At 30.9% G+C, this 25,202-nt stretch overlaps 1 protein-coding gene and 1 long non-coding RNA gene across 2 annotated transcripts; both read right to left on the reverse strand.

Moving 5' to 3' along the window:
* Window positions 1–4,213: 4,213 nt before the first annotated feature.
* On the reverse strand, window positions 4,214–6,825 carry LOC143074885 (uncharacterized). The gene is made up of 3 exons (XR_012978145.1): window positions 6,732–6,825; window positions 5,668–5,796; window positions 4,214–4,584 (listed from the first exon to the last, which is right to left on the reverse strand). It is a non-coding gene; the product is annotated as an uncharacterized LOC143074885 (long non-coding RNA).
* A 12,414-nt stretch (window positions 6,826–19,239) lies between these two features.
* On the reverse strand, window positions 19,240–24,740 carry LOC143074886 (uncharacterized). The gene is made up of 5 exons (XM_076250106.1): window positions 24,431–24,740; window positions 23,518–23,583; window positions 22,810–22,902; window positions 20,561–20,689; window positions 19,240–19,695 (listed from the first exon to the last, which is right to left on the reverse strand). The coding sequence occupies exons 1-5, from the start codon at window positions 24,737–24,739 to the stop codon at window positions 19,381–19,383; spliced, it is 912 nt and encodes a 303-aa protein (XP_076106221.1). The 5' UTR covers window position 24,740; the 3' UTR covers window positions 19,240–19,380.
* Window positions 24,741–25,202: the final 462 nt, after the last annotated feature.

Consider the following 25,202-nt stretch of genomic DNA (forward strand, 5'->3'; position numbering starts at 1 on the left):
TGTTTTTTTAGCGCTCCGCATACCCCTCCCCACTTCCACCCAACCAACCCTCCTCATTTCCTCCTTCATTGTTACAGTGGTGTACCAACAGAACAATTTATCTCATAAAATAATAACACAAAGACACACATTATTGAACAACGAATGCTCGCAGGTACTGAAAGCTAGTTCTAAGCCGCATTTTCAACTAATAGATAAACCATGTTCTCATATACAAAAATTCCAATCGTGTCGATTAAAAAAGTCTCAAAACTTAAGTTCACATTTTAATGTTTGATGAAGCAGAACTTTAAAAGTGTGCAGTAAATCTTGTGCTCACAACAGTTATTGTCAGAATTATGTATACATAAGACTTATAAAGGAATTAAGAAGGTACCAAGAAATATTTTACAGTTCAATTTAATGATCATGAATGGAAGGAAATGGCACGGAAGTTTACATAGGACAAAAAGAAATTGATAGTATTTTTTGGCGAAAGACTCAAACGCTTCTTTGCATTATATAGTACAGCTCTTCTATAAAAGCATGCAAAAAAAACTTTGATTGACTTGCTTGCTATGTTTGCTTGGATGTTTTGAGGTAGTCGGGGTTTCAATACATACTGGGATTTGATTGGACAAATACAAACTGACAGGAATTATAGTTTATGTTTATTGTCCAAACAAATTCTAGTATATAGTAAACAGACTACTTACCTGTCGTTTACAAACATCCAAACAGATTCATAACAATGTCAATTTCAAGAAAGCAGACAACAGCTAATTAGCCAATAACAGTACAGCATCAATGATCTTGAATATATGCCACTTTTAACTAAAATATAAAGGCACAGAACCAGGACATAGGAGCGCAGAACCAGGACCGTTTTTCTTATCACCAGCACAGCGTCAGGACAATTCCGTTTAACGAACTTGCACGACTTTTGCAATATAATATTGTTGTAATATACTTTGCATGGTACTTATGACGCATCAGAGAAAAATTAAGCAACAAAACAGTCGTTTTATTGCCGTTCTGATACAATGTAAACAAACCCACCAGCACAGAATCAGGACCCACCAGCACCTGACAGGACCAAATCACCAGCACAGAACGTTCTCTCGCAGGACAACCATACCCACCGTGACAGAGAGATTGATTGATTGATTGTTGGTTGCTTTACGCCGCATTAGCACAAAAAGGCTATATCGCGGCGATATAACAGAAAGAAGCATTTATTATATATTTAATGAACAAAGATAGACAATCTAGTTACATTTCAAACGTGAACATCTATCAAACCTGTACAAATTATGCTTGTAAATATTGATGTCATACACAGTCACGTTGAGATTCATTATATAAACATATAAATGGTTCATTGTTTGACTAAAACTAAGTGAACATTTTGTCTCATTAAGAAATCAAAGCGTTATACTGTATACAATAAAAAACAAATGAATTGTACTTGAATCGAAAATAGTATTTCTATTTTTTTTAATCAGGCTAATTAAAACTTCTGATTGCAAATAAGGGACGTAATATTCTATTCAGTGTCAAATTAACTCAAAACGCACAAGTTATCAATAAAATAATTATTGCATTTATTTACTTAGACCATTAATTTTGAATTTAAAGAATTCAAATATTAATCAGATTCGGTACTTACAAATAGTCTATGTCAATCCGTAAAGTTTGTTTATGTACTTTCTCATCAAATAAGGATGTGATGAACATGTTGGGGTATTGCATCAATATAATACGTTTCTTCCTTTAAAAATTATAAAGGTATGTCCTTAGTTAGAATACAATAAAAACATATTTCTATTATTTAAACGACAATATTTTACAACTGAGACAAGTATTCCTCATGGGGTTTTACAGTCTAGATCCTTGTGAACTTTTATTGTACACTTCTCATATCTAAGTTACAAAAATGAAAAAAAGACAATTATCTATTTTTACAAACATTATATTCATCACTATTGAAACATTGTATTAAAAATGAGATATTAATCGTAACAATCCATGCATGGCTCTGTAAACGATAGAAAAACAAACTTAAACTTGGATTTCGATGGGTTTTCAGATTATCAAGAACGGAAGCACTTAAGAAGAGAAGTTTTAATACCATATTCAGAATTGAAATGATACAGACAGGGAACTGAAACCTGCGCTTAAGGATGTTCGCTACTCTGTTAAAAAATAATAAGCTTTTTAAAAAAATATTATGAATTGATAGTATATAAATAAACTAAAAAATTAGAAAAAAATTTGGGGGTTGTGTGCTCGTTTTCGAGATATAAGCCATTGTAAATTTGGCGAGAAATAATACTCTCTAGATTTTTCATATATTTAACATTGGCACCTTCTTTGTTTCAAAATCTCTGAAAAATAACAAGAATTTTATAAAATTTTGAAATATGGCTTTTTAAATTTTGTGTAATAAAATTATGATTTAATTTAGAAAAGTAGGGGTTAGTGGTCAATTTTTTTTAATGACAATACATGTATAAAACCAGAGGATTCCGAAAATCTGGCAAAAAAATCAAAAGATGGAGGAGCAAACATCCTTAATTTTCCCATTTTTTCTATTTTTTGAATGTCAGGAGTTTTTTCTCGATAAAGTTTAAACTGCATTTCGCACTTGTTTGTTTGTTTGTATTGACCAATCAATTTAACACAAAGTGAATTTAAGCTTTTAAATACACGTATTAACTGATCAGATTTTTTATATCTACATTTACAGATTTATTTAAAACATTTTTGATCGAACTTGAAGGTATACTTATAAGAACAAACGTGCCAGTGAAAAGCTTTCCTGAATTTATGATGCGGAATAGATTTAAAAATGCAATTGATTACCATTTCAGAATATAACATAGAAAAAATGGTATGATTGCCAATGAGACAATTTGTCACAAGTAGCAAAATGAGAAAAGCTTTTAGGGAAATGTCTAACATTCAATTGTTTATTCAATTAACGTGTTCCTATTTCATTGGACGTATCCATTTCATATGTGGTAAATAAATATTTTTAAGATGTTTTTTTTTTTTCGGCAAAACATCGGACCCTTGGTTTAAGCCTTTGGTTCAATATGCCAGTTTTTGAACGATAATCGAAAAATTATGTAAAACTCTATACATATCTGATATAATTCATGTTTTGAGGAATTATATCTAATATTTTATCATATATTGCCATGCTATGTATGTTTATGACTGTGCACTATTTAGTAACAACATTTACGACTCTCAAACTTTGAAGTCCCTTAGATTTTGGCAATCAGATTTGGCGGTGTAATCAACAAATACACGCAGTTGTGTGCCATAAAAGGATGGACAACGGATGCTGAAATTTATAGTCAATAACTTAGGTAACCAATAAAAAAAAAAACATAAATTAACACACCATGTTTCAACGGAAATCTTCTGATGAAAAACATGATACAAAATTTTGACTTGAATGAAGAGTTTTCTCATTTGCACTCATACCAAATATTCTTATATGAGGGTCATTTGCATATTACAGAATACGTTCACATGATTGATCAATTTTTTTTCACATTTGCTCTTGCAAATATTTAGTTTTTGATAGACGACGTTGACAGAACTACTTTTCGTAGCTAATGTAAATAAGATGGCAGCGATAGTTACATAAACTGGCGGACGTTTACAATATTGATATCGCTTCGAGTTTTTCGTTAAATTTAATAATTAACACATATTTTTCATTTAAATGATAATAAAGATGTTTTTGTAGATTTTGTTTAAAAAGATATCAAATGTCTTTGAGTAGGTTTTTTTCCCTGTTAACCAAAAGGAATTGTGCATTGGACAAGCGAAGTCATTGCCAGAGTTGTGTTATGCATGCGTGATAGAAGTTACGAGTGGGGAAAATGATTCATTGCCTCTATTTCTTAAGAATTATAATGATTAATCGCTTTTTTAGAGGAATTTATTGGTGTACAAACTGGACCAAGCCAACCAGAAACATGTTTGTGAGGGCATTAGTCCATTTTGTCTTCAATAAATTCCGTAGGCATTCAACCCTATAATTATGTACTGCTTCTTTTGGTCATTCTCACAAATAAAAACAACACTATCTACCTGCTTTCTTTATTTTCTGTTTGTTATATAATCAGTCATTTATGTATTCATAACATGTTTATATCGAAAAAATATATATAGGTTAACGTAAAAAAAAGGAAAAGTTTAATGACATTGTTACATGTTCTCAAATATATCACATTTTTAGTAAATACAAGTACACGTAATACAAAACATTTATATTGATTTTTATGCGAGTTAGATTTGTTGCTGACTGGCAAGAAATTGGTCATTTTGATGTCGTATATTAGGCTGCATTTACCCTGGCTGTTGACCTAAGTTAACATTTTCCATTCCGTTATGGTGTTGACCTTGAACCATCACTTGACCAGGAGACTGCTGGGTCATTAATTGTACATGTGTGTTCGGCATGACATATTGTTGCTGGTACCCTTGTGGAATTATTACTCCATGTTGATTAACAGGTGGTCCTTGAAACTGTGTCACGGTATGTATAACGCGTTCTTGTATTGGGTTAAAAATGACAACATTTTGCTGTAAAATAATACAAAACTTTAGTAAATGTCCCCGAAGATGCATGAAATTCAATTAAAACTGAGTTGAAATTAAGATGTGACATAGGTTGTCAATTTCGCTATTTAACGTTTTGTTTGCAATGTTCATGCATCCCACATAGTTATAAACGCATTTGCATATTTGCTTTTGGTGACCTAAATTAAAATGGTTAATCTTATCAAAGATTTATTTTACCATGTTTAGGTCAGTTTTTATTCTAATTTTGAACAAAACTGATCGATTAATTTAGGTGAAATATCTTATACATAAACTGTACATTTTTTATGCATGTATATCAAAAAAGAATATTTTTCTTATGGTTAATATGTTGGGGCGATTTTATAATCATTTTTCTGATTCCTTTTCGATTTTTTATTCAAAAGAAATCTTGGATTTGATAAAAGATAAGATGGATTAAAGGTAAAATTAAAATAAATTAATTGAACATATTAAACTACTCAATATTCGTAAATCAGAGTTAATAAAACCAGGAACTGAATTTCTAAACATGCAATGTCTTTTATAAAAAAAATAACAAGGTCTTAGACTACGAGTTTAACCAACAAATATATTCATATCGCAACCGTCGACAAAAAAAAATCAAAAAGTATGTTGCAGACATAAAAGGCAGAATTCAATATTGGTAAGGTTTCTGTAGCTCATGTACCATCGAATGTTCATCCATTGCATTTGAAAAGCATATTATAGATTCTATTAAAACGTTAACATTATAATAAAGATAATAACAAAATAAAAAGTGTAAAAAAAAAGAAAGAAAATTAACTTATAATGAAACATGCACAAAGGACATTATCAAATTCGGACAGCAGTAAATTGTATCCAAACCCTACATATGTACATGAAATTGATAAAAAAATAATTATACTTACTTGATTGCCTGATAATCAAAAATAAAATAAGAAAGTTTTGCCTATTGCCTCAATGTAAATAATACGTCATTATAAAACCTAGTCAAAATGCAAAGGCCTGTAAAAAATTAAACATCAGTAAATTGTGTACAAATCCTACATAAATATTGACGAATAAATAAACGTTACTTACTTGGTTGTCTGGTAACATTTGTGAACAGCAACAGCAATATGTGGCTGCCGTAATGGATACTATCATTTCTATAACGGCGCATGCGTCGATGATTGCTGAAACTGTTATTATATCTCCGTCGTTTTCCAACTATAAAATAAGCATACACATCACTGAAACTCAGTATATGATAAAAACTGATACTAATTCACACTGATAACTGATGGCCATGTTTGAATGTATTTTGTTTAAAGGTTTTGGAGAAATTGGTGACGAAACATGTTAAGCTCATTCAACAAAGCAGAGAAAAATTCAAAATCAGTGTCTGTTAAATACTGGAATTAATGTTCTTTACAGCTATGATGTTATGTTTATTCACTTGTTCAAATAAATTTTAAAGAAATAGCGGCCATGGATAATCCAGTATCCCTTCTACATCAGAAGGATGTGGTATAGAAATGAAACAATTCTTGAAGTTTGCATGCAATTCATCTGATTTTCAATAAGTCAATTAAGGATGTTCGCCGCTGCTCAGTTTTAAAATAAATAACTTTTTATAAAACTAGTATGCATTGGTAGGGAATAAATTGAGGAATCAAAAAAGCAAAAAAAAAATATAGGGGTCAATGTGCTTGTTTTTGAGATATAAGCCATTGTAATTTTGGCGGGAAATGTTCTCTCTTGATTTTTCATCGCTTGATCATTTACCATTTAAAGTTCTCAAATACTATTAAAAAATAAACAGAATTGTATAAGACTTTTACAAATTACTTATAATTATACTTGTAAAAGAATTATAAAAGAAAAATAGGAGTTCATGGGGAAATTTTTTTAAGGCATTCAAATGGATAAAACCAGCGGATTCCGTAAATCTGACAAAAATTCCAAAACACGACCAGCAGACATCCTTAAATGGGTATTAAAATGCCATCATGTTTTTTTGCTTTGATCTTTATTCAAATCCAAATCGGAAAGTCCCTTATCAAATCGACAAATCAAAAGCTCAAACACATCAAACGAATCTATAACTCCTGTCATATTCTAATGTCACTGAATATTTGTGGTATCGAAATTAAGTTACTTACATCGATGATAAAAACACTGAGAAGTCCAATACTTAACATCGCTGGAGAAAACACAACTGCGTTAATGATACTGAACACCAAAAACGTTATTTTCTAGAAAAGAAAAAAAAGAAATATCTTGTCTTAATAATAAAAAGTTCAACATGTACATAGATAATATAAACATCTTGACATAGTTATAAGAAATACAATGCATGCATTTTGTGTGTTAGTTTGCGTCAATTCATCACAACTGAAAAAAAAAGTAAAATCACAAAAATACTGAACTTAGAGGAAGATCAATTGGGAAAGTCCATAATCACAACTTTATAATTGTAATACAAAGACTTGTAATGCTATTCTTCTGTATGTATCATACATACTGTATTTATAATATAGGTAGCAGAAAAAAACATCCAATACTTGTACAAACTGTTTAAAAGGACTTTATGGTTGTCCATTATGGATTCTTTGACATATTCGCTAGTAATGTGATGTAAACCCAACGAAATTAAAACATAAACCGTGCTTTGTCATAAAAGATAGATGAAATTAAAATAAATAGTTATCAAAGGTACCAGAATTCAAATTCAGTACGCTAGATGCGCGTTTCGTCTATATCAGACTCATCAGTGACGCTCAGATCAAAATATTTATGAAGCCAAAGAAGTACAAAGTGGAAGAGCAATGAGGATCCATGTTAACATGAATGATTTCGCTAAAAATGTGTATTAAAATACTGACAGATTATGGCAGTAATTGTATTCCGTAATACAATTTGATCTTCAATGGTATGACAGTTTTTCATATGAAATCACTGATTTTCGAAACAGATAAATAAAGGCAACAGTAGTATACCGCTGTTCAAAACTCATAAATCCATGGACAAACAAAAATCGGGGTAACAAACTAAAACTGAGGGAAACGCATTTAATATAGGAGGAGAACAACGACACAACATTAAAATGTAACACACACAGACACGGACTAAGCATTAAACGAAATCCTATGAGTATAACAAATATAACATCAAAACCAAATACATGAATTTGGGATAGATAAGTACCGTGACACGTCTTATAGTAATGTGAATTCACACTCAAAAATAAGAGAAAACAAACGACACAATGGAAACACAACACAGAAACGAACTATAATATAACAATAACAATATTCCTGACTTGGTACAAGACATTTGTAAAGGAAAAAATGTTGGGTTGAACCTGGTTTGGTGGCATGCCAAACCTCGCACTTTAATGGCAATGTTAAATATAACATTAAAATGACAACATTATATTACAGGACTACAATACAAATAAATAGGAGAACGTATTATGCAAAAAAACACATGAATAATAGATAACAAAATGCATCAGGCTTAAAATTCAATACGCCAAAAACGCGCCTCGTCCACACAAGAATTACCAGTGATGTCGATATATAAAAGTTCGCAAGTAAAAAACAGTACAATGTTGTACAGCACTGAGGATCAAAAGTTAAAAAGGGTTGTGCCAAATACGGCTAAGAACATCCTTATTATTCAGAACAATTTATGCTATTGCAAACAGTAAATTTCACAAATGAATATCAAAGAGAGAATAAAAATGCAGAACGTGTCAAAGATACAACAACCCGACCATAGAACAGACAACATTAGAAGGTTACTAATATGTCTTCGGAGGCGTCCATCAGCTGGCCCTTAAACAAATAAATATACTAGTTCAGTGATAATGGACGTCATACTTAGCTCCAAATTTTACACAAGAAACTAGAATTAAACATCAAAAGATTAACAAAGGTTAGAGGCTCCTGACTATGGACACCCACAAAAATGCGGCGGGGTTAAACTTGTTTTTTTAAGATCTACCCCTCCCTCTATACATCTAGCCAATGTAGAAAAGTAAACACATATAAATAAGTTCAAATGAGACCTTGTCAGATGTCAGAAGAGGTAACGAAAAAATAATGACCATTATACATAAATAACAACAGACTACATTTACTATCAGTAACTTATATGCAAGCTTCAGACCTCAATTAAACTGATTGAAAGAATATGTCTTCATCATATGAATATCAGGCGCAATCCCTCCCGCTAGGGTTTTGGTATTATACCATCAAAATTTATATGAGAAGAACAAAACCCGTGTCATGCCAACAACTGGTTTTTAAATAAATGTGTTCGATTCCGGTGCAATGATCCTATAAGTGAATCAATATTCAAGGTAAAATATGCAGTCTTTAATGACCTGACAACAGTATCGTAACTATATTCCTTCTTAATAAGTTTGTTTAAAGATTTTGGTTAGCTTCTGAGGTGAATACTTTAATTTTTGTGCTTTGTAAAGAATATTACCATAAAAGATTGGATGTGAAATACCTGAACGTATAAGATGTCTGCATGTTGAGTAATATTTTTGATTGATTTCCTTGTACCGATGATAAAATTTAGTAAACGTGTTGTCTAGTTTGTTAATTCGAAAACCCTGGTGTAATAATATTTCAGTAATACATAAATTTCTCTTGCTGAAATCTTAAACGTTGTTACATACACGAGCGAGTCGTACAAATTGGGATCAATAAACACAGGAAGATGATGACACGGGAATGTCACCATTTAAAAATGGATAATTAACGATTGGAAATGAAAAGTCATCTCTTTTATCATACATTTTTGTATAAAGCTTTCCGTTAATTATATAAATATCAAGATCTAGGAAAGGGCAGTGGTCATTGTTAGTATAAGCTTTATTTATATTATGTTCAACAGGATAACTTTCTTTAGTATACATACTAAAGTCGTCATTATTCAAAAACAATATATCATCCAAATATCTTAAAGTATATTAAATTGTTGTATCATATGATGTTTCGATAGGTCTTTGCTGATTTTAGTCATCAATTTTAACTCAAAGCAATACAAACGCAGGTCCGCAATAAGTGGTGCACAGTTAGTCCTTGTTGGAATTTCGATATCTTGAATCTGCAAAGCGAACATAAATGTTATCGAGTAAAGATTCAAGGAAAGATATAGTAACAGAGCATGTCCAATTGACATAGATCTTTTGTTTAATGCTAATAAAAAATCACTTGAAAGAATTCAATGGTTTTTTTTGCAAAAAGTGTACTCTAACTTTAGAACATATACTTACCAAACATTTCCATCTGGGTTTCTGTGAATCTGTCATACAAAGTGGAAACATTCCTGTTAACAGATACTGAAATAAAAATACGTTTCTGATTATTGTTGTAGCTTTAAATGTCTTCGTCTCGCAAAATAATCAATTTAGAAATCACAACTAACCAAATACAGAGTAATATAGTTTATTAAAGAGTTATTTCACATATTTCGTTTATAACATTTATCTGCAGATGTTGATATGACAATATTATATACAAGTGTACTGATTAGTTTCTATTTATAAAATACGGACCTTACCATCTCCACAACTTAACTATTTCGTCTAAATGATCATTTTTTCTGTTTACAGTTTTCAGTCCCTGTTATGCTTAAGAGAAATAGCGAAAACAAACAATTAAAAGAGTAGGGACAATCAGGGCCAAAATCAGCCTCGGCTTAGAATAAATAATTTGTTTTGAATAACATGCATGAATTAAAGGCAATATTTTCTGGTATATGATTTACATTTTCCATCGTTTGACTTATTTGTAGATCTTTACTCATGTCTTACCACCTTTGCTGCCTCTACTTGTATCTACCGATTATATTTTTGAAGCTAATCTTGATTAATGCAGATCCAGACACTTATATTGGACAAAGAATTTATATTTGGGCGATTACTGTATATTTTAAGCTAGAAGTACGTACAACGTTGGTTTTAACTGTCATAAATTGAATTTACATACGCAAAGCAAAACTGTAATTATCTAGTAACGTTCCTGACAGTTAATCTGGTAAAGTGTTTTAGCCGCATGCAATTTAAGACGTCTTCTTTTTTTTATTTTTTGAATTATACCTACCCAGAGAGAAAGGCATATACAGGTCCCATTTAAAATAAAAATTGCTCTATGACCACTGCAAATGAGGCTTGAATCATATCTGGAATCGTAAAACAAATCATTCGAGCATGGGTAATCATAACAACAGGAAATATTTCTGTTCAAATTTATGATAATTCCTATAATACATGCAGTTATACAGGCAACACCAAGTCCAATCTGTATTCCAGCAAATATCTTCAGTTTTCTAACACCCAGTGCTAAATGGAGATGAGATTGATCTGTATCAGTTGTGGTAGCATCATTATGTTCATTGGCGATCATTTTTATTCTGTACATAAAAAGAAATATTTAAATCACTAATTTAGAAAAGTTGTATTATATACGAGTCGTGCATGATATTATTCACATACAGTTAACAAACTTGTCTTTTATTGACGGCAGTATCACTGGTGGTAAGCGGATGGTCGTAACTAAAAGTTACGACCATCCGGAGATGGGAGACAACTCTAGGGAAAACTTTTCTCTTCCGATTTTCGTGCAGTAAAAGGTTCATTTGAGCCAAACCCTTGTCTCACATACACTAATCGTGAGTGCGTTGATATTGAAACCAAATTTAATAGACAAAATCATTCCAATTTTCGTAAAATAGTCATTCAAAAGTTCGAGCATGATGGTCGTTACTTTAAATGTGTGATGGTCGTAAATCCAACTATAATATTTTGGATGATGGTCGTAACTTTGAAAGATGACCGTAACTCGAGTATTTAGACAATTTTTATTACATGTAATGTATTTTAAAAGTAAAAGTAATAAACTCAGATGTCATATATGATGTGTTACAAACAATAGTATTTGTTACTATGATAATGGTATGCAGAAATTGAGCTAGAAAATTATTAAACACACACAGTTCTGATGTACTCCAAACGTTCATCATTTAGGAGTAACAGTGAAAACTTATCAACTCGCATTAAGCCTAAAAGTATGTTAGGGTTGAGTATTAATATTTTTTTTACTGTACGTTAAGGCATAAAATTATTAAATGCACGTGTATTCCCTCATATTTTTTTTATCTGCAATCATGTCGGCAGGTGAAATTATTAAACGTACATGTACAATTCTGAACAATCGTTTTTAACTTTTAATCAGCTATTGCAGTTTTTATAAACTATAGGCCTTCAAATATTCGGCTTTTGGTGGTTCATGCTGAAATTAAATCCACAAATACACTGCGGAGTCCTGGGTTGAGATCAATATCGTAGCTACTACGAAGATTTTGACTATTGAATGTGTAGCTATAGACTAGTTGCTACAAAGATATTGATAGCAGCTACGTAGCCGCTACGATATTGAACCCAACTCGGGATTTTTTAACGTGCTTTCTTTATTTTTTATCGATTACATAATAATTATATATTGCGGTATATCATTGATATTAGTTCTAAGTATTGGTACGGAATGAAAACTGAATCCATTGTGTCGCAATGAAAATTGTATTAACCTCGAAAGTAGGAATATTGTTGATATATACTTTACACTGCTACACGCGCTGAATTTAAGAGTAAAATAAAATACTAGTTTGAAGCTAGGCTTAAGCTTGTAACCAGGATAATATGTCAGAGACTTAGGTAGAACTAAATGTACTGCGGCAACTATCACATACAAACCCCACGGTATGCAGGTTGAACATTATGTATATGTTATATGTTTGTATTGTATGAATGGCTACACGCTTCAAATGGACTTCGTAATGCACATAACTTTCCACCTTATTATCAGCTTGATTTCACCCAATAACAATATGACTTCTAAAAATCCAGGCTAAAAATAAAGCGTATGTTCTTTAACTCAGGTACAGACCTGCGAATTCGCGGGAATTGTCTAGTCTAGATAACGGCCTTCATAACCTATCAATATTAACTTTTAGATTATCATAACCAAGGCTGTGTGTGATGTTTTAAAATGAATTCAGGCTCCACTTTTGAGAAATTTACATAGTTAATAAATTTAATCGCTTACATTAATTCAACTATTTGGCTCTGGTTAGTTTTATACATTATATTTTCAGTATATATGACTGTCATTTTATTTTGTATTGTTTCGTTCGATTCGTTCCAATTTCCTTCCGTTTCGCACTTTACAGGTACCCCTCTCTTCACCCCTTTTAGTTTTTATCATTGGTGAAAACAACGTACTTCACAATTATATAATATAATATATTCATATAATAAAAGACACGTTTAAAACTCTTCACTTGCCTTGTTTGGTCCAAAACATTTTACCAATTTGAAACTTTAATCAAAATTCCCCCAAACTAATATCTGAAAACTTTTTTAAAATTTTGAATTGATAAGTGTTACACGGATTGAAATTGCTTTATTTTACGTTGTATGTAAAAAATTTAAAAATTCTTCAGAAATACGTCATATAATATATGCATACAATAAAAAAACACATTTAAAACTCTTGACTTACCTTATTCGGTCTTATTTAAAACAGAGTTACGACCATCACAAATTTTCGTTACGACCATCCTCAACATTTTTGTTTTTTTAGTTACGACCATCATGCTCGAATTTTTGAATGACTATTTTACGAAAATTGGAATGTTTTAATGCATCAAATTTGGTTTCAATATCACCAAACCACCGAATAGTATGTATGAGACAAGCGGTTTGACTCAAATGAAGATTTTACCGCACGAAAATCGGAAAAGAAAAGTTTATCCCTAGAGTTGTCTCCCATCTCCTTACCACCAGTGAGTATGCATCATTAGTTACAGAGAGTTTAATTTCTCATTTTAATGAATGCATATAACAATTAATGCCTTAAAATTCTAATAGTTCAGTGTTTAACGTTAATGCTGAATTTATTCAAAGTAAAGGCACAATTATAAGACAAAAATATATTCCTTGTTAATGTTAGTATATTCGTTTTGTTTTGAATCAACAGGAACGAGTCCAGCAAAACTAGTTTGTAATGAAGTAGTTGTTGTTGTTGTTCAGTGTACAGTTATGTTTTCCGTTTTTATTTTATCATTTGTTATGCCATTATATTTACTTTCCCATTTTGTGAGATTGATGTTTTTATTTAATTTATAGTTAACTTTACGGTAATAGTGTTCCAAATTCTGTGACTTATAATTTCAAACGCCTGCGTAATGTGAGTATTGATGAATAGTGAGCAACCTTTAGAAATCTCTTTTATCATAGATATATATATATATACACGTAATGCGGTTGATTGAATTTTACTTAAAAAAAAAAGGCGAAAGATATCAAGGAGAAAACTAAATTCTTATTACGAAAGAAACTGACAACGTCATAGGAATAATAATAAAAGACGAGGACATGTTTAACAAGACCACAAGGGTCGGGAGTGAAGACATACTTGATTTTAGAACTTGGTCAACATATTCAACAATATACTATTATTTGAACAATGATAGTGTGTGAAAAAAATCCTAAACAGGAATTAATCGGGAACCGTAATCGGGATACTGCAAGCAATCATTAAATGTTAAAATGATGGCATTTGTAAAAAGTAATCAATATCAATATCTATAATCTTGATACATAATAACACATATATACGTTTTACAAGTTGTTCAGTGGATACTGTTTCATATATATTCAGGAAATAAAAAAATAATAAATAAAATGTACCGGTTATGAACGGGGGGAAATCGAGAAATTACCTGCCATTGACAAATATACAGACTACTTTGGTGAAACTTGAAATAGGGACGTATCATGTTAATCAGCATCAATTAATCAATGAAATGCCCGCGACTTAATTCCTGCAACTGAACAATTATCACATCGTGATATACTGGTTAAGGTAGTTTTACTGATTAAATTATTTCAGTTCATATTCGACACCAAAACACTTATAGTCAAATAAAAAAAATGCAGATATTGCGGAGAATTTAAATATATCGTCATAAATAGGGAATGTGCCCATGAAGCACGGTTTGTGTTGTATGGTAATACGCATTGTGTATAAGTTTATTAACATTTAATTGAAGCAAACTAAAATAATAGAACAAAAACTGATTTTGAGACGTACGTATGTGGCAGCGTTGGCATAAACATTACAATTCATCTCATGTCACAATATGCGTTATTTTCTGAGCGCTTTATTAAAAGGGGATATCCAAAAAATGAAATTAAAACTGTTATGCAGGAAGTGACTGCAAAACAAAGAAACGAAACATTAATGGTAAACCCAAAATCTGTATTACAGTCGCCTACCTTGGTATTATCTACAGTGCTTTCAAGACAGAAATCACACATAAAAAACGAAATCTTAAAACACTTGGATACATTAAAGGATGACGGAGAGCCAACAATTTTATCTGATAAAAGACGTCTTTTTGCTTTCCGTAGGCATAAAAACTTGAAAGACACAGTAACATCAGCAACTCTGGGTAATTAACATGTTGCAGTTTAGGAAGTAGATTCTATACTTTGTCGATTTATTGGAATATACACATAACCTACCAATTATATGAATGTAATTAAAGAAAATATTGACATTCTATACATGCTTACTTCATCGCAAAGATTGCTCGTTTTAGTAATTACTTTTAATCCTGAAAAGGGTATTGTGTTTAATAATTTGAATTACTAATAACTACAAATTCTGTTGACATGTCATTTCTGGTGTTATTTTGATTAATATATAGTTGCGTGTTTATTAATGTATAGTAAGTGTAATACTTACAAAAACACCTTTTTCCGTGTACAAAATTGGTATATTTCCTCAGTAAATGATACATTTTTTCCTTTATACAAACTGGTTGAACAGTTCCTCGATAGGTTTTACCATGCAGTTCCTCAAAATCAAAAACCGTAAAGTTATTATTTACAAAAACCTTCTAAATTTAAAAATTCCATTATTTTGGTTTTCAACAAACGAGGACTATTTAAACATATTATATTTAAAGAAAGAAAGATGTTAAAGTGATAACGATAATTACCTGACTAATATATCACACGAGTGCGATTTAAACTATGATTTCGATTATTCTTTATATTAAGAACTATATTAGTCCTTATAGAAGACGAAATGATTTAGTTACAAATGAACAAACTTATAAAGAAGACACGAACATCAAAGTATGCGATATATTCTATTTTGTATCCAAAAAGTAGATTCAAATTAATATTCATCGAAGATTCCGTCAAGTTGATTCGTTTGATTCTGTCAAACATATTTAGTGTGAGCTTGGGTCTTAAACTGTTATAACGTATGCAATCGTTGTAGCTTTATTATCTTTTTATGTATCTGCATCAATTTGTTTAATATCTTTTATAATTAAACAGAACTGTTTTTATAGTATTGTCTCATTAGTTATAGTTTGTCCGATATTAGTATGTTATTAATTACCTCTATTGTTTTATCATCATTTGATCTAAAGATTGATATTTTTGTTGTTTATTGTTTTGTTTTTATCTTCTCTAACCCAAAGAGAAATGTGAAATAGTATTCCTTTATTTTACTGTTATACTAGATGGCAACCCCTGCAAGTGTGGGTCTTATTGAAATCTCCAAATACTACAACTTATATATACATTTATGACTTTCAATTGTGAGGTTCGAACTTTCCCAATGAAAGTAAAAGCATTACAAAACGCATTTGAAGATTATATTATGTAAAAGGTTTTTTTTCACACTAAAATCAAAGTTATTTATACAGTATGGATGGTTTTTTTTCCTTCAAATACATGAAATGATTTATATAATCATGATAATAACAACAATAGTGTTTATAAAAAAAACTCCTTTCCTATGTAGTGCATGTCCCATTAGGCTAACAATTGTATTATAATGGGTGAATGTAGTACATGAATCAGAAAGCTGTATTTGTAATGTGTTCAGTAAAATTAATTTGAGATTAAATATTTATTATTTATCTAATTATATGATTTAAACTTTTCGCTTCATTGTTTATTTCTACATAACGTATTATCTTAATTTCAACAGTTATTTTTTGATATTTTCTTTATTCAGTGCTCTTTATGATTGGGTCTTTTTTTTTTTTTTTTGCTATTGATTTCTATCAGTCTACAAAACAAATCACAAATGACCAGCTTATGATGACATCTTCTGTTCATGAAAATGCTGATCGCGCTTAGACTAATCATTCCAATCAATCATTAAGTATATCGTTTACGGCTACTCATGTAACGTTTAGTTATATAGCATGTATAGCTAGTACAGGAGCAGAATTGTTGATACTGAAACGGTGAATTGTACTTTGACCGATAAGGCTATTTTTATTTAGTCTGAATAAAACCTTTTTTGTTTTGGTTTATAATACAAATGTCCTACCGAACAATGTTGATATTGCAAGACTTACCAACAAATCTATACAATTCACCAGATATATCTGTAGCTTTGGGTTACATTGATCATTGATTTTATATTTATGATTTATAATTTTTAAACAGTCTCCGTGTATTAACATATTGACCATTGTTATCCGTAAAGTCCGTTAATTTGTTGCATTACAAAAGAATGGCGGGTTTTGAATGAATATGATACGCTTCTCGTAGCAAAAACATGCTGATATTTCCTTGGTGAAAATGTAATAAATACAGATTTCTATAAATCAGATGACAACTATTTTACTTCCGCTTCTGGTTTTCCACATTAGATGTTACAGTATCGTTCTTCGTCACCATTTTTTGCCTTTTTTGTCGTATTTTAGGTGTTTAAAACTCTTGAAAAAAAATAGACAGTAAATTTATGTTCTTTTTAAACGATATGTTAAAAATGGGTAAGTGGTCATAACAAATCATAAATATCTCCTTTCGCAACATAGAAGCACATGTGTCTTGAATGTTGAGGGGTTTATATATCATTGACATTAGCAACACTTTGGAAGAGCAGTGTAAATTACAAAACGATACATCAGGATGTTTTCCCCGATAAGGGTCAAACTGAATTTTGTTCCTGTTTGCCGTTTTAACCGAATTAGAAAGTAAAATAACAAAAATACTGAACTACTAAGGAAAATTCAAAAAGGAAAGTCCCCAATCAAATGGAAAAATCAAAAGTTTAAACACATCAAACGAATGGATAACAACTGTCATATTCCTGACTTGGTACAAGCATTTTCTTATGTAGAAAATGGTGGATTGAACCTGGTTTTATAGCTAGCTAAACCTCTCGATTGCATGACAGTCGCAACAAATTCCTTTATATTGTCACCGATGCGTGACCAAAATAAACAGACACAATTGATAAAAATGTCAAAAATAGGGGTACAGCAGTCAACATTGTGTTATCATCTTAATCACTATAAAAACAACAAATGTATCGAAGAAGCACAAAAAGGCATACATCAAAATTAACATCCTCATTATGCTTATATTATCCGATTTTATTTATCTGCGTAAAATATACCCTTAAAGGATGGAAGGTTTTAAGTACTTGTGTAAAATTTTGCGTTTGAAATTCGCACAGGTAGACATAGAATAATTTTGTCGTTCAAAGTATGGCGGGATACATAAATACAGTCATGTAAAATAGATATCACAAAAACAGACTTAACAGTAAAATTAATAATAATAAATAAAATAATAGTGTGGTTAGACTAATTTCCCGGAATTTTAATACCTTTAGCAAAACGACGGGTGCCACATTAAGAGCACGATCTCTTTACCTTCCCGAAGCACCTGCTATCCCCCCTAGTTTTTGTTGGGGTTTGTGTTTCTTTGTCTTTTGTTTTTCATGTGTTTTGAGTACTATTTTTTGTCTAATTGTCCTTTTTTTGCCATGACGTTGTCAGTTTTATTTTCAATCTATAAGATTGACTGTCCCTTTAATATCTATCGCCACTATTTTAAAGAACAGGTTTATTTAGATCTGTTAAGCATGTGCGTATAACTTAATCGAGTTAAACATTTCCTTTCTATTCACATAATACATATAATAATGTAATTATTCTGCACTGTCAAACGGACAATCTCTACCAATTTGTAAAAAAAAATAGTTCGAATAGGATATGTGACCATGCGTTACTCATATTTATTTGACACATGTAGGCAGTTGAAGATCAGGACAATTTTCTTTGATTGCTTGTTTGTTGGTTGCTTTACACCACATGAGCACAATTTTCTTTGAATGCCACTTCAAAAATACTCTTCTAAGTTAGAGCTGTTACGATTTTTCTTGACGACATCTTTTTATTTCCAAATATTCGGTTAAAAATGAATTCAAGAACAAAATACCACAGACGAATGAAATACAAACAAATTTAATAAGTTAGATTTCTACATTCAACTGCTTATTCCGTCGTCTCGTTTGAGTTTCATGTGCTTAATATCTGATAAATAAATTTTTACATGGCATCTTCCAATTGCTTAAGTTTTTGTCCGATATGCAAGTTTTAAATAGACCAGATACCTATGAGGGTAAATACTGTATATCAAATTAAAAAAAAAACTTTTTTTATTTGGCCACGTTGGTGGCTTTCGTGGCCAATAATAACAAATAACAATAAAATTAAGTTATCTGTTGATATTATTTTATTGTTATTGAAAAATATTGTATTCAGTAAATAATGAGATACATGTATGATTGTAGATAAAATAAAAGTGGTAAAAGTTTAATGAAAATGTTACATGTCCCCCAATAAATGGCAATATATATGCCAGTATACCAATACGATATTTATAGTTTTTTTCTAGTTAACATGTTAAATTTGCTGCTGACTTTCGACCCCTTGATTTGGTTGCTGTCCTAATTTTGGCTGCAGGTACGCTGGTTGCTGATTTAAGTTTACATTTGCCAGTCCATTATGATGCTGAATTTGCTGTCCCTGCATCAATGGCGACAACACTTGACTAGGAGACTGCTGGGTCACTATTTGTACATGTGTGTTCGGCATTGAATTTTGCGGTGGGTACCCTTGTGGCATTAATATTCCGTATTGATTAACAGGTTGTCCTTGTAACTGTGTCACTGTGTGCACTACTCGTTCTTGTACTGGGTTAAATATGACAACATTTTGCTGTAAAAAACACATTTTGTTTTGAAAACGCCTGAATACAGTTTCAAACTTGCAATATCATTATGACAAATATTACATATTTGCCTATTAAATTTGGAAACGCAAATGCAATTTTTCTTCTATTTGAAGATATGATATAGGATTGCAATTTTCCTGCATCACTCTTTTTCATTAACACATTTGAAGTTTTATTGACAAATAGCAAGAGTGTAAGTTTGGATCCGTTTATTTCAAACACGGGTTAGTCTGACTGATAAATGGCGAAAACCTATGTTTCGATTTTGATTGAAACTAATCATCATTTTTTTGTTTGGTGAAATATTTAATATATCAACATGACTTTACTTGTAATATTCGCATAATTCCGCAGGAAAGCTACAGCTTTGAAAATGAATATTTTATATTTTGTGGTTAATTATACTTAGGCAATTTCACTATCAGGGAATCTACCTCCATATGATTTATTCTTCATATTTGGCACTTTGGCTAAAACATAAACTTATGATGTTCACCGACAAAATTACAACCGAACAGACAAAACATGTAGACCTACTATTCCTTTCCTGTCGTATTTAGTAATCGAAATTAATCAAATTAGGAACTATATTGGTTAGGTTTGTGTAGTCTCTCTTTTGTCAAATTGACATATACAAATGATATATTGGCATTGGATAAGTACGAATAAAAGAGATGTTGTTGATATTTAGATTAAATCATTATCAAAAAATAAAATAAAATAAAAAAGAAAGTGTTGCTAATGTAAAACCTACGTCAGAATAAAATTAAGTCATGATGCAAAGGACAGTTAATACATCGGGCAACATTATTTTTACTACAAACCCTAGATACAATAAACTTTACTAACTTGATTGCCTGGTAACATTTGTGAACAGCAACAACAGTATGTGGCTGACGTAATGGCTACTATCATTTCTATAACGGCGCATGCGTCAATAATTGCTGAAACTGTTATTATATCTCCATTGTTTTCTAACTAAAAGATCAAATATACACTTTAACGTTCTCAACAGCAACTGTTAACAATTCACAAAGAAGGTACATATGTATGATTTATACAGTGGTGTTACTCTGCAAATACACCCACTCGTTCTTAAAGGTATCGGAGAATAGGAAGATTATGTCTTAACGATCCAAACATAAAAAAACAACGTCATAACAGCATATGTAGCAGCTAGTGACGATACATAAATATATTCTGTTTGAACACTGGTGAAATGTGTGACGGACTATGTTAAGTCCATTCAATTTATCAAACAAAATATGCAAAGCTGGTGTCTGACACATATGCCTGATCATTCATTACTTGCATAGCCATCTACAATGTCATTATATTGAGTGGTTTAAATAAATTTGATAACTAAATAGACGAACATTGTAAATACAATATTCCCTACTTAAGATGTGGGTTTAGTATACAAATACAACAAGGAATGCCGTACATTTTTAATTTTCAATCAAAACTTAAGCTCCATATTAATATGCTCTAAATGTTATTTTAGAAGCAATGTATCTTATTGATATTGAATTAGTTAATTTGTATTTACAGTTTTTGTTCCTCAATACTCTTCAACATCGTTTTTTCTTTGTCTTTATGATTTACGGATTTGAGTGTCATTGGTAATTTATTTTGTAAGCAGTTCGCATCATGTCTACAGATTCCCAATTTTGGTACATGTATCAATGATGAGTTTTTGTTCTTTGAAAGCTATTTCTTACAAAGATTAGAAAAGTAATGCATCTGTGAATCTAGGTTGATCATTGTCATTTTGCTTAGTTTTTACTGTTGCCTTTACTAAAGTCGGACTCGGACATCTATTAATGAGTTTTATTGGTGTGTTGCTGTGTGTTTGTTTATTCAACTTTTCCTACAGGTGACGTTGGAGGGTTAAGATTTCACAAAACATGTTAAACCCCACCGAAATTGTTCAAGGAACCTCTGTCAATTTTTTGTCATTTGTTTTTAAATTTCGGTTCATTTATATTGTTTTGGAGTTTAGTGGAACTTCCATTTTCATGAACTAGTATACATTTTAGTTTTTGGGCCAACTGAATCCCGTTTCAAGGGTCAGTATTTTCGCTTTATGTTAAAGACACATTGGTTGCCTTTTGCTGTTTTTTTTTTTTTTTTTTTTTTTTTTTTGTTCTCTGGTCGGGTTTTCTCTTTGACGCATTTCGCGTTTACATTCTCATTTGTATTTATTAGAAATATGAGATTGGTCCTATTATGACAAGGACATGCAATCTGTATCACTCATATTTGTCACGTGATCTTGATATTTTAAACAATTGGGAACACAGTTTTGTGTATGCTACATCACAGAAATCGGATAACGAAAACATATTTGGAATGATAATTTTTTTCCCAATATACTGACGAATTTGTTGCACATGTAAACACTAAAATAGTTCTAAGACGATTTGGCGTGAGTGCCAATGAGATAAATCTCCGTCCAAGTCACAATTTGTAAAAGTAAACCACTATAGATCAAAGTACAGTCTTAAACACGGAGCCTTGGCTCACACAAAACTGCAAAAGAGGGACGAAAGGTACCAAAGGGACAGTCAAACTCATAAATCGAGAAAAAAAAGCTATAGTACACATGACAAAACATATGCAAGCTATGCATAATTGCTTATTTACTTTTGAAATAGCGTATATCTCGGTTATAGAATTTTATCCAAGTTTCAATAACAACATTGAGTTTAAGCGCTTATATAATTGGTCCAACTGGTTTTAAGTTCAAGAGGTAAGTTTATACAAATGTGGAGCAGGATCAACTTACCCTTCTGGAGCACCTGAGATCATCCCCAGTTTTTTGTGGATTTCGTGTTGTTTATTCTTTAGTTTTCTATGTTGTGTTATGTGTACTTTTATTTGTCTGTTTGTCTTTTTCATATTTAGTCATGGTGTTGTCATTTATTTTCGATTTATGAGTTTGACTGTCCCTCTGGTATCTTCGTCCCTCTTTTATAGAAGGAAAATTTATTTCTTTTTCACTCGGATAAGTGATACGTTTATGTCCGTTATAAGGTAAGTGTTCATATGCAAAACAATTGTCACTGATTTTTTTTTATCAATATTAAATAACTTACAGTGATGATGAATATACTGAGAATTCCGATACTCAACATCGCTGGAGAGAATACTACTGCAGATATAATATTGAACACCAAAAACGTTATTTTCTATGAAAAATAAACATAGATATTTTTAATATATATATTGACGTCATTAAAACTTAGAAAGAGAATATCATAAAATATTTGAATTGGTTAATAGCAACTGATAATTGATGTTTTTTTTTTCCTTTCTGACAAAGCTGTTTGTTTTTTTTTTTTTTTGTGATTAAGATCATTATAATACAATTTTGACGGCTGTATTCCAAATTTTTCAAATTTTGCCTGTTTTTGTCACACATATTTGTCCATTTAATGGAATTTTATGCGACTGTCAAACAAGTGAGAGTTAAAACTAGCTATACAACCAGGTTTAATACAGAATTTTCTACATAAAGAGACGCCAGTAACAAACCAGGAATATGATCACATTGGACTTTTGGCTTAGCTTATACAGTGACTTTTCGTTTTGAAATTTACTTACAGATCAGTATTTTTGTTATTATACTTTTCCAAGTCATCGATACGGTTTACTGATAATTGCGTTATAATTGGTTTTAAAAAATAATCATAGTTAGGTACACGTTTTCAAAATTCATCAGGGATAAAATATTATAGAAATAGAATTCAATATAATCAAAAATTACAAGAGTGACGTATTCTGACTTTTAAACATACACGTACCAAACATTTCCATCTTTGTTTTCGGGAATCTGTCATGCAAAGTGGAATCATTCCTGTTAACAAATACTGAAATACAATAAACCAATATAATTATATATACCAAACATTCCCATTTGGGTTTTCGAGTATCTGTCATACAAAGTGGAATCAATCCTGTTAACAGGTACTGAAATAAAAAAAAAAGTGGACATGTTATTATTTTGTACAGCTTATTACTTGGTTTCCTAGTATCTGTTATACAAAGTGGGATAATTCCTGTAAACAAATCCTGAAATTAAAATATGCATTAATACGTGTACTTACTAGGTAAAATTGTAAAAAATGACATAACGAAACAATCGTCTGTTTTTTTGTTAATGCTTTGAATTTTTATTTGTCTTGTTTAATTGTAAAAACTAAAAAAACTGCAACTTACCAAGTTCAAACAAACAGAGTAGCATAGTCTATTTATGACATGTACCTGCTAGTGTTTGTTTTTTGTAGATATTATTTTTCTGTTTAGTTTCTCGTATGAAGAACATTATAATCACAGGAACACATCTTTGGTGTTAAATATTTTCCTTCTTCATTATACTTTAGAGAAATAGCAACAACAAAAAAATGATTGCTGAATTTTAGAATAATTAATTAAAATAATTCAATGGAGACGAATAATCAAAACAGTCGTTGAACTTGTTCTTATATCTTGACTATAGCTTGCTGGTCATGTTTGCTGTGAACTGTTATGTAACCATCATATATTCCAAGATTTTTGCACAAACACACACAGATTTACGTGTGAGCAATTAGTAACCTGTATGAGATAATTGCATTTTTTTTTACTAGACCTACATGACACATAGACTCAACTCGTCGTAAATTGTGTTTACTAGGGTAACATGTAGCGAATTTATATAATTCTTAATATACTTACCCACAGAGAAAGGCATAAACAGGTCACGTATAAAATCATGATCGTTCTGTGACCTATGCATTTCCGGTTTGGACTATAATCAGGATCATATGAATAGTTGTAATCATCATTGCACGAATTAACATAACAACATGCATCCTTTCTGTTCATATTTGCGATTAGGCCAACGGTACACGCAATCATACAGGCAACACCAATACCAATATGTATTCCAGCAAACAACTTGAGCTTGTCAACGCCCAGCGATCGATGGATATTGGGTGGATCTGGTTCAGTTGTTGTAAGTTCAATATGCTCATTATGAATCATGTTTACTCTACATATAAGATTTGAAAAAAAAAATATCATATTACTTATCAATTTTTGCAATACAATTATGAATATTATAACAGTACTATAAAAAAAGAAGATGTGGTATAATCGCAAATGAGACGACTCTCCACAAGAGACTAAAATGACACATAAATCAATAACTATAGGTTACCGTATTGCCTTCAATATTTAATTCATTTACAAGCATACCTACTAGCAAAATGTCTCCCATAAAACTAATCAAGTCATTTTCATCAAATCTGAGTCATGTCAATTTTGTCAAGTCTGTAATTTTATTAACTGGTTTTAGGGTTTGAGTTTTGCTCAAATGAAGGCTGTTTTTGAACTGTTATTTCTAACTGCCGATTCATATTCTCTCTTGTGTAACGTTTTTTTTTTTTCGTCATGAAAATAAAACATGTCACATCTCCTATATAGTATATAAATAAAACACAAAACC

The sequence above is a fragment of the Mytilus galloprovincialis genome, chromosome 5 (assembly GCF_965363235.1).
Source record: "Mytilus galloprovincialis chromosome 5, xbMytGall1.hap1.1, whole genome shotgun sequence".
Classification (NCBI taxonomy): domain Eukaryota; kingdom Metazoa; phylum Mollusca; class Bivalvia; order Mytilida; family Mytilidae; genus Mytilus; species Mytilus galloprovincialis.

Excerpts from the sequence above, each read along its gene's own strand:
- LOC143074886 (XM_076250106.1), bottom strand. The coding sequence starts at position 24,739 with ATGATTCATAATGAGCATATTGAACTTACAACAACTGAACCAGATCCA. Across the intron at positions 23,584-24,430 it reads GTTTATGCCTTTCTCTGTGG|TATTTGTTAACAGGAATGAT; the intron begins GTAAGTATATTA and ends ATTGTATTTCAG. Across the intron at positions 20,690-22,809 it reads TCAGTATATTCATCATCACT|TTAGAAAACAATGGAGATAT; the intron begins GTAAGTTATTTA and ends TTGATCTTTTAG.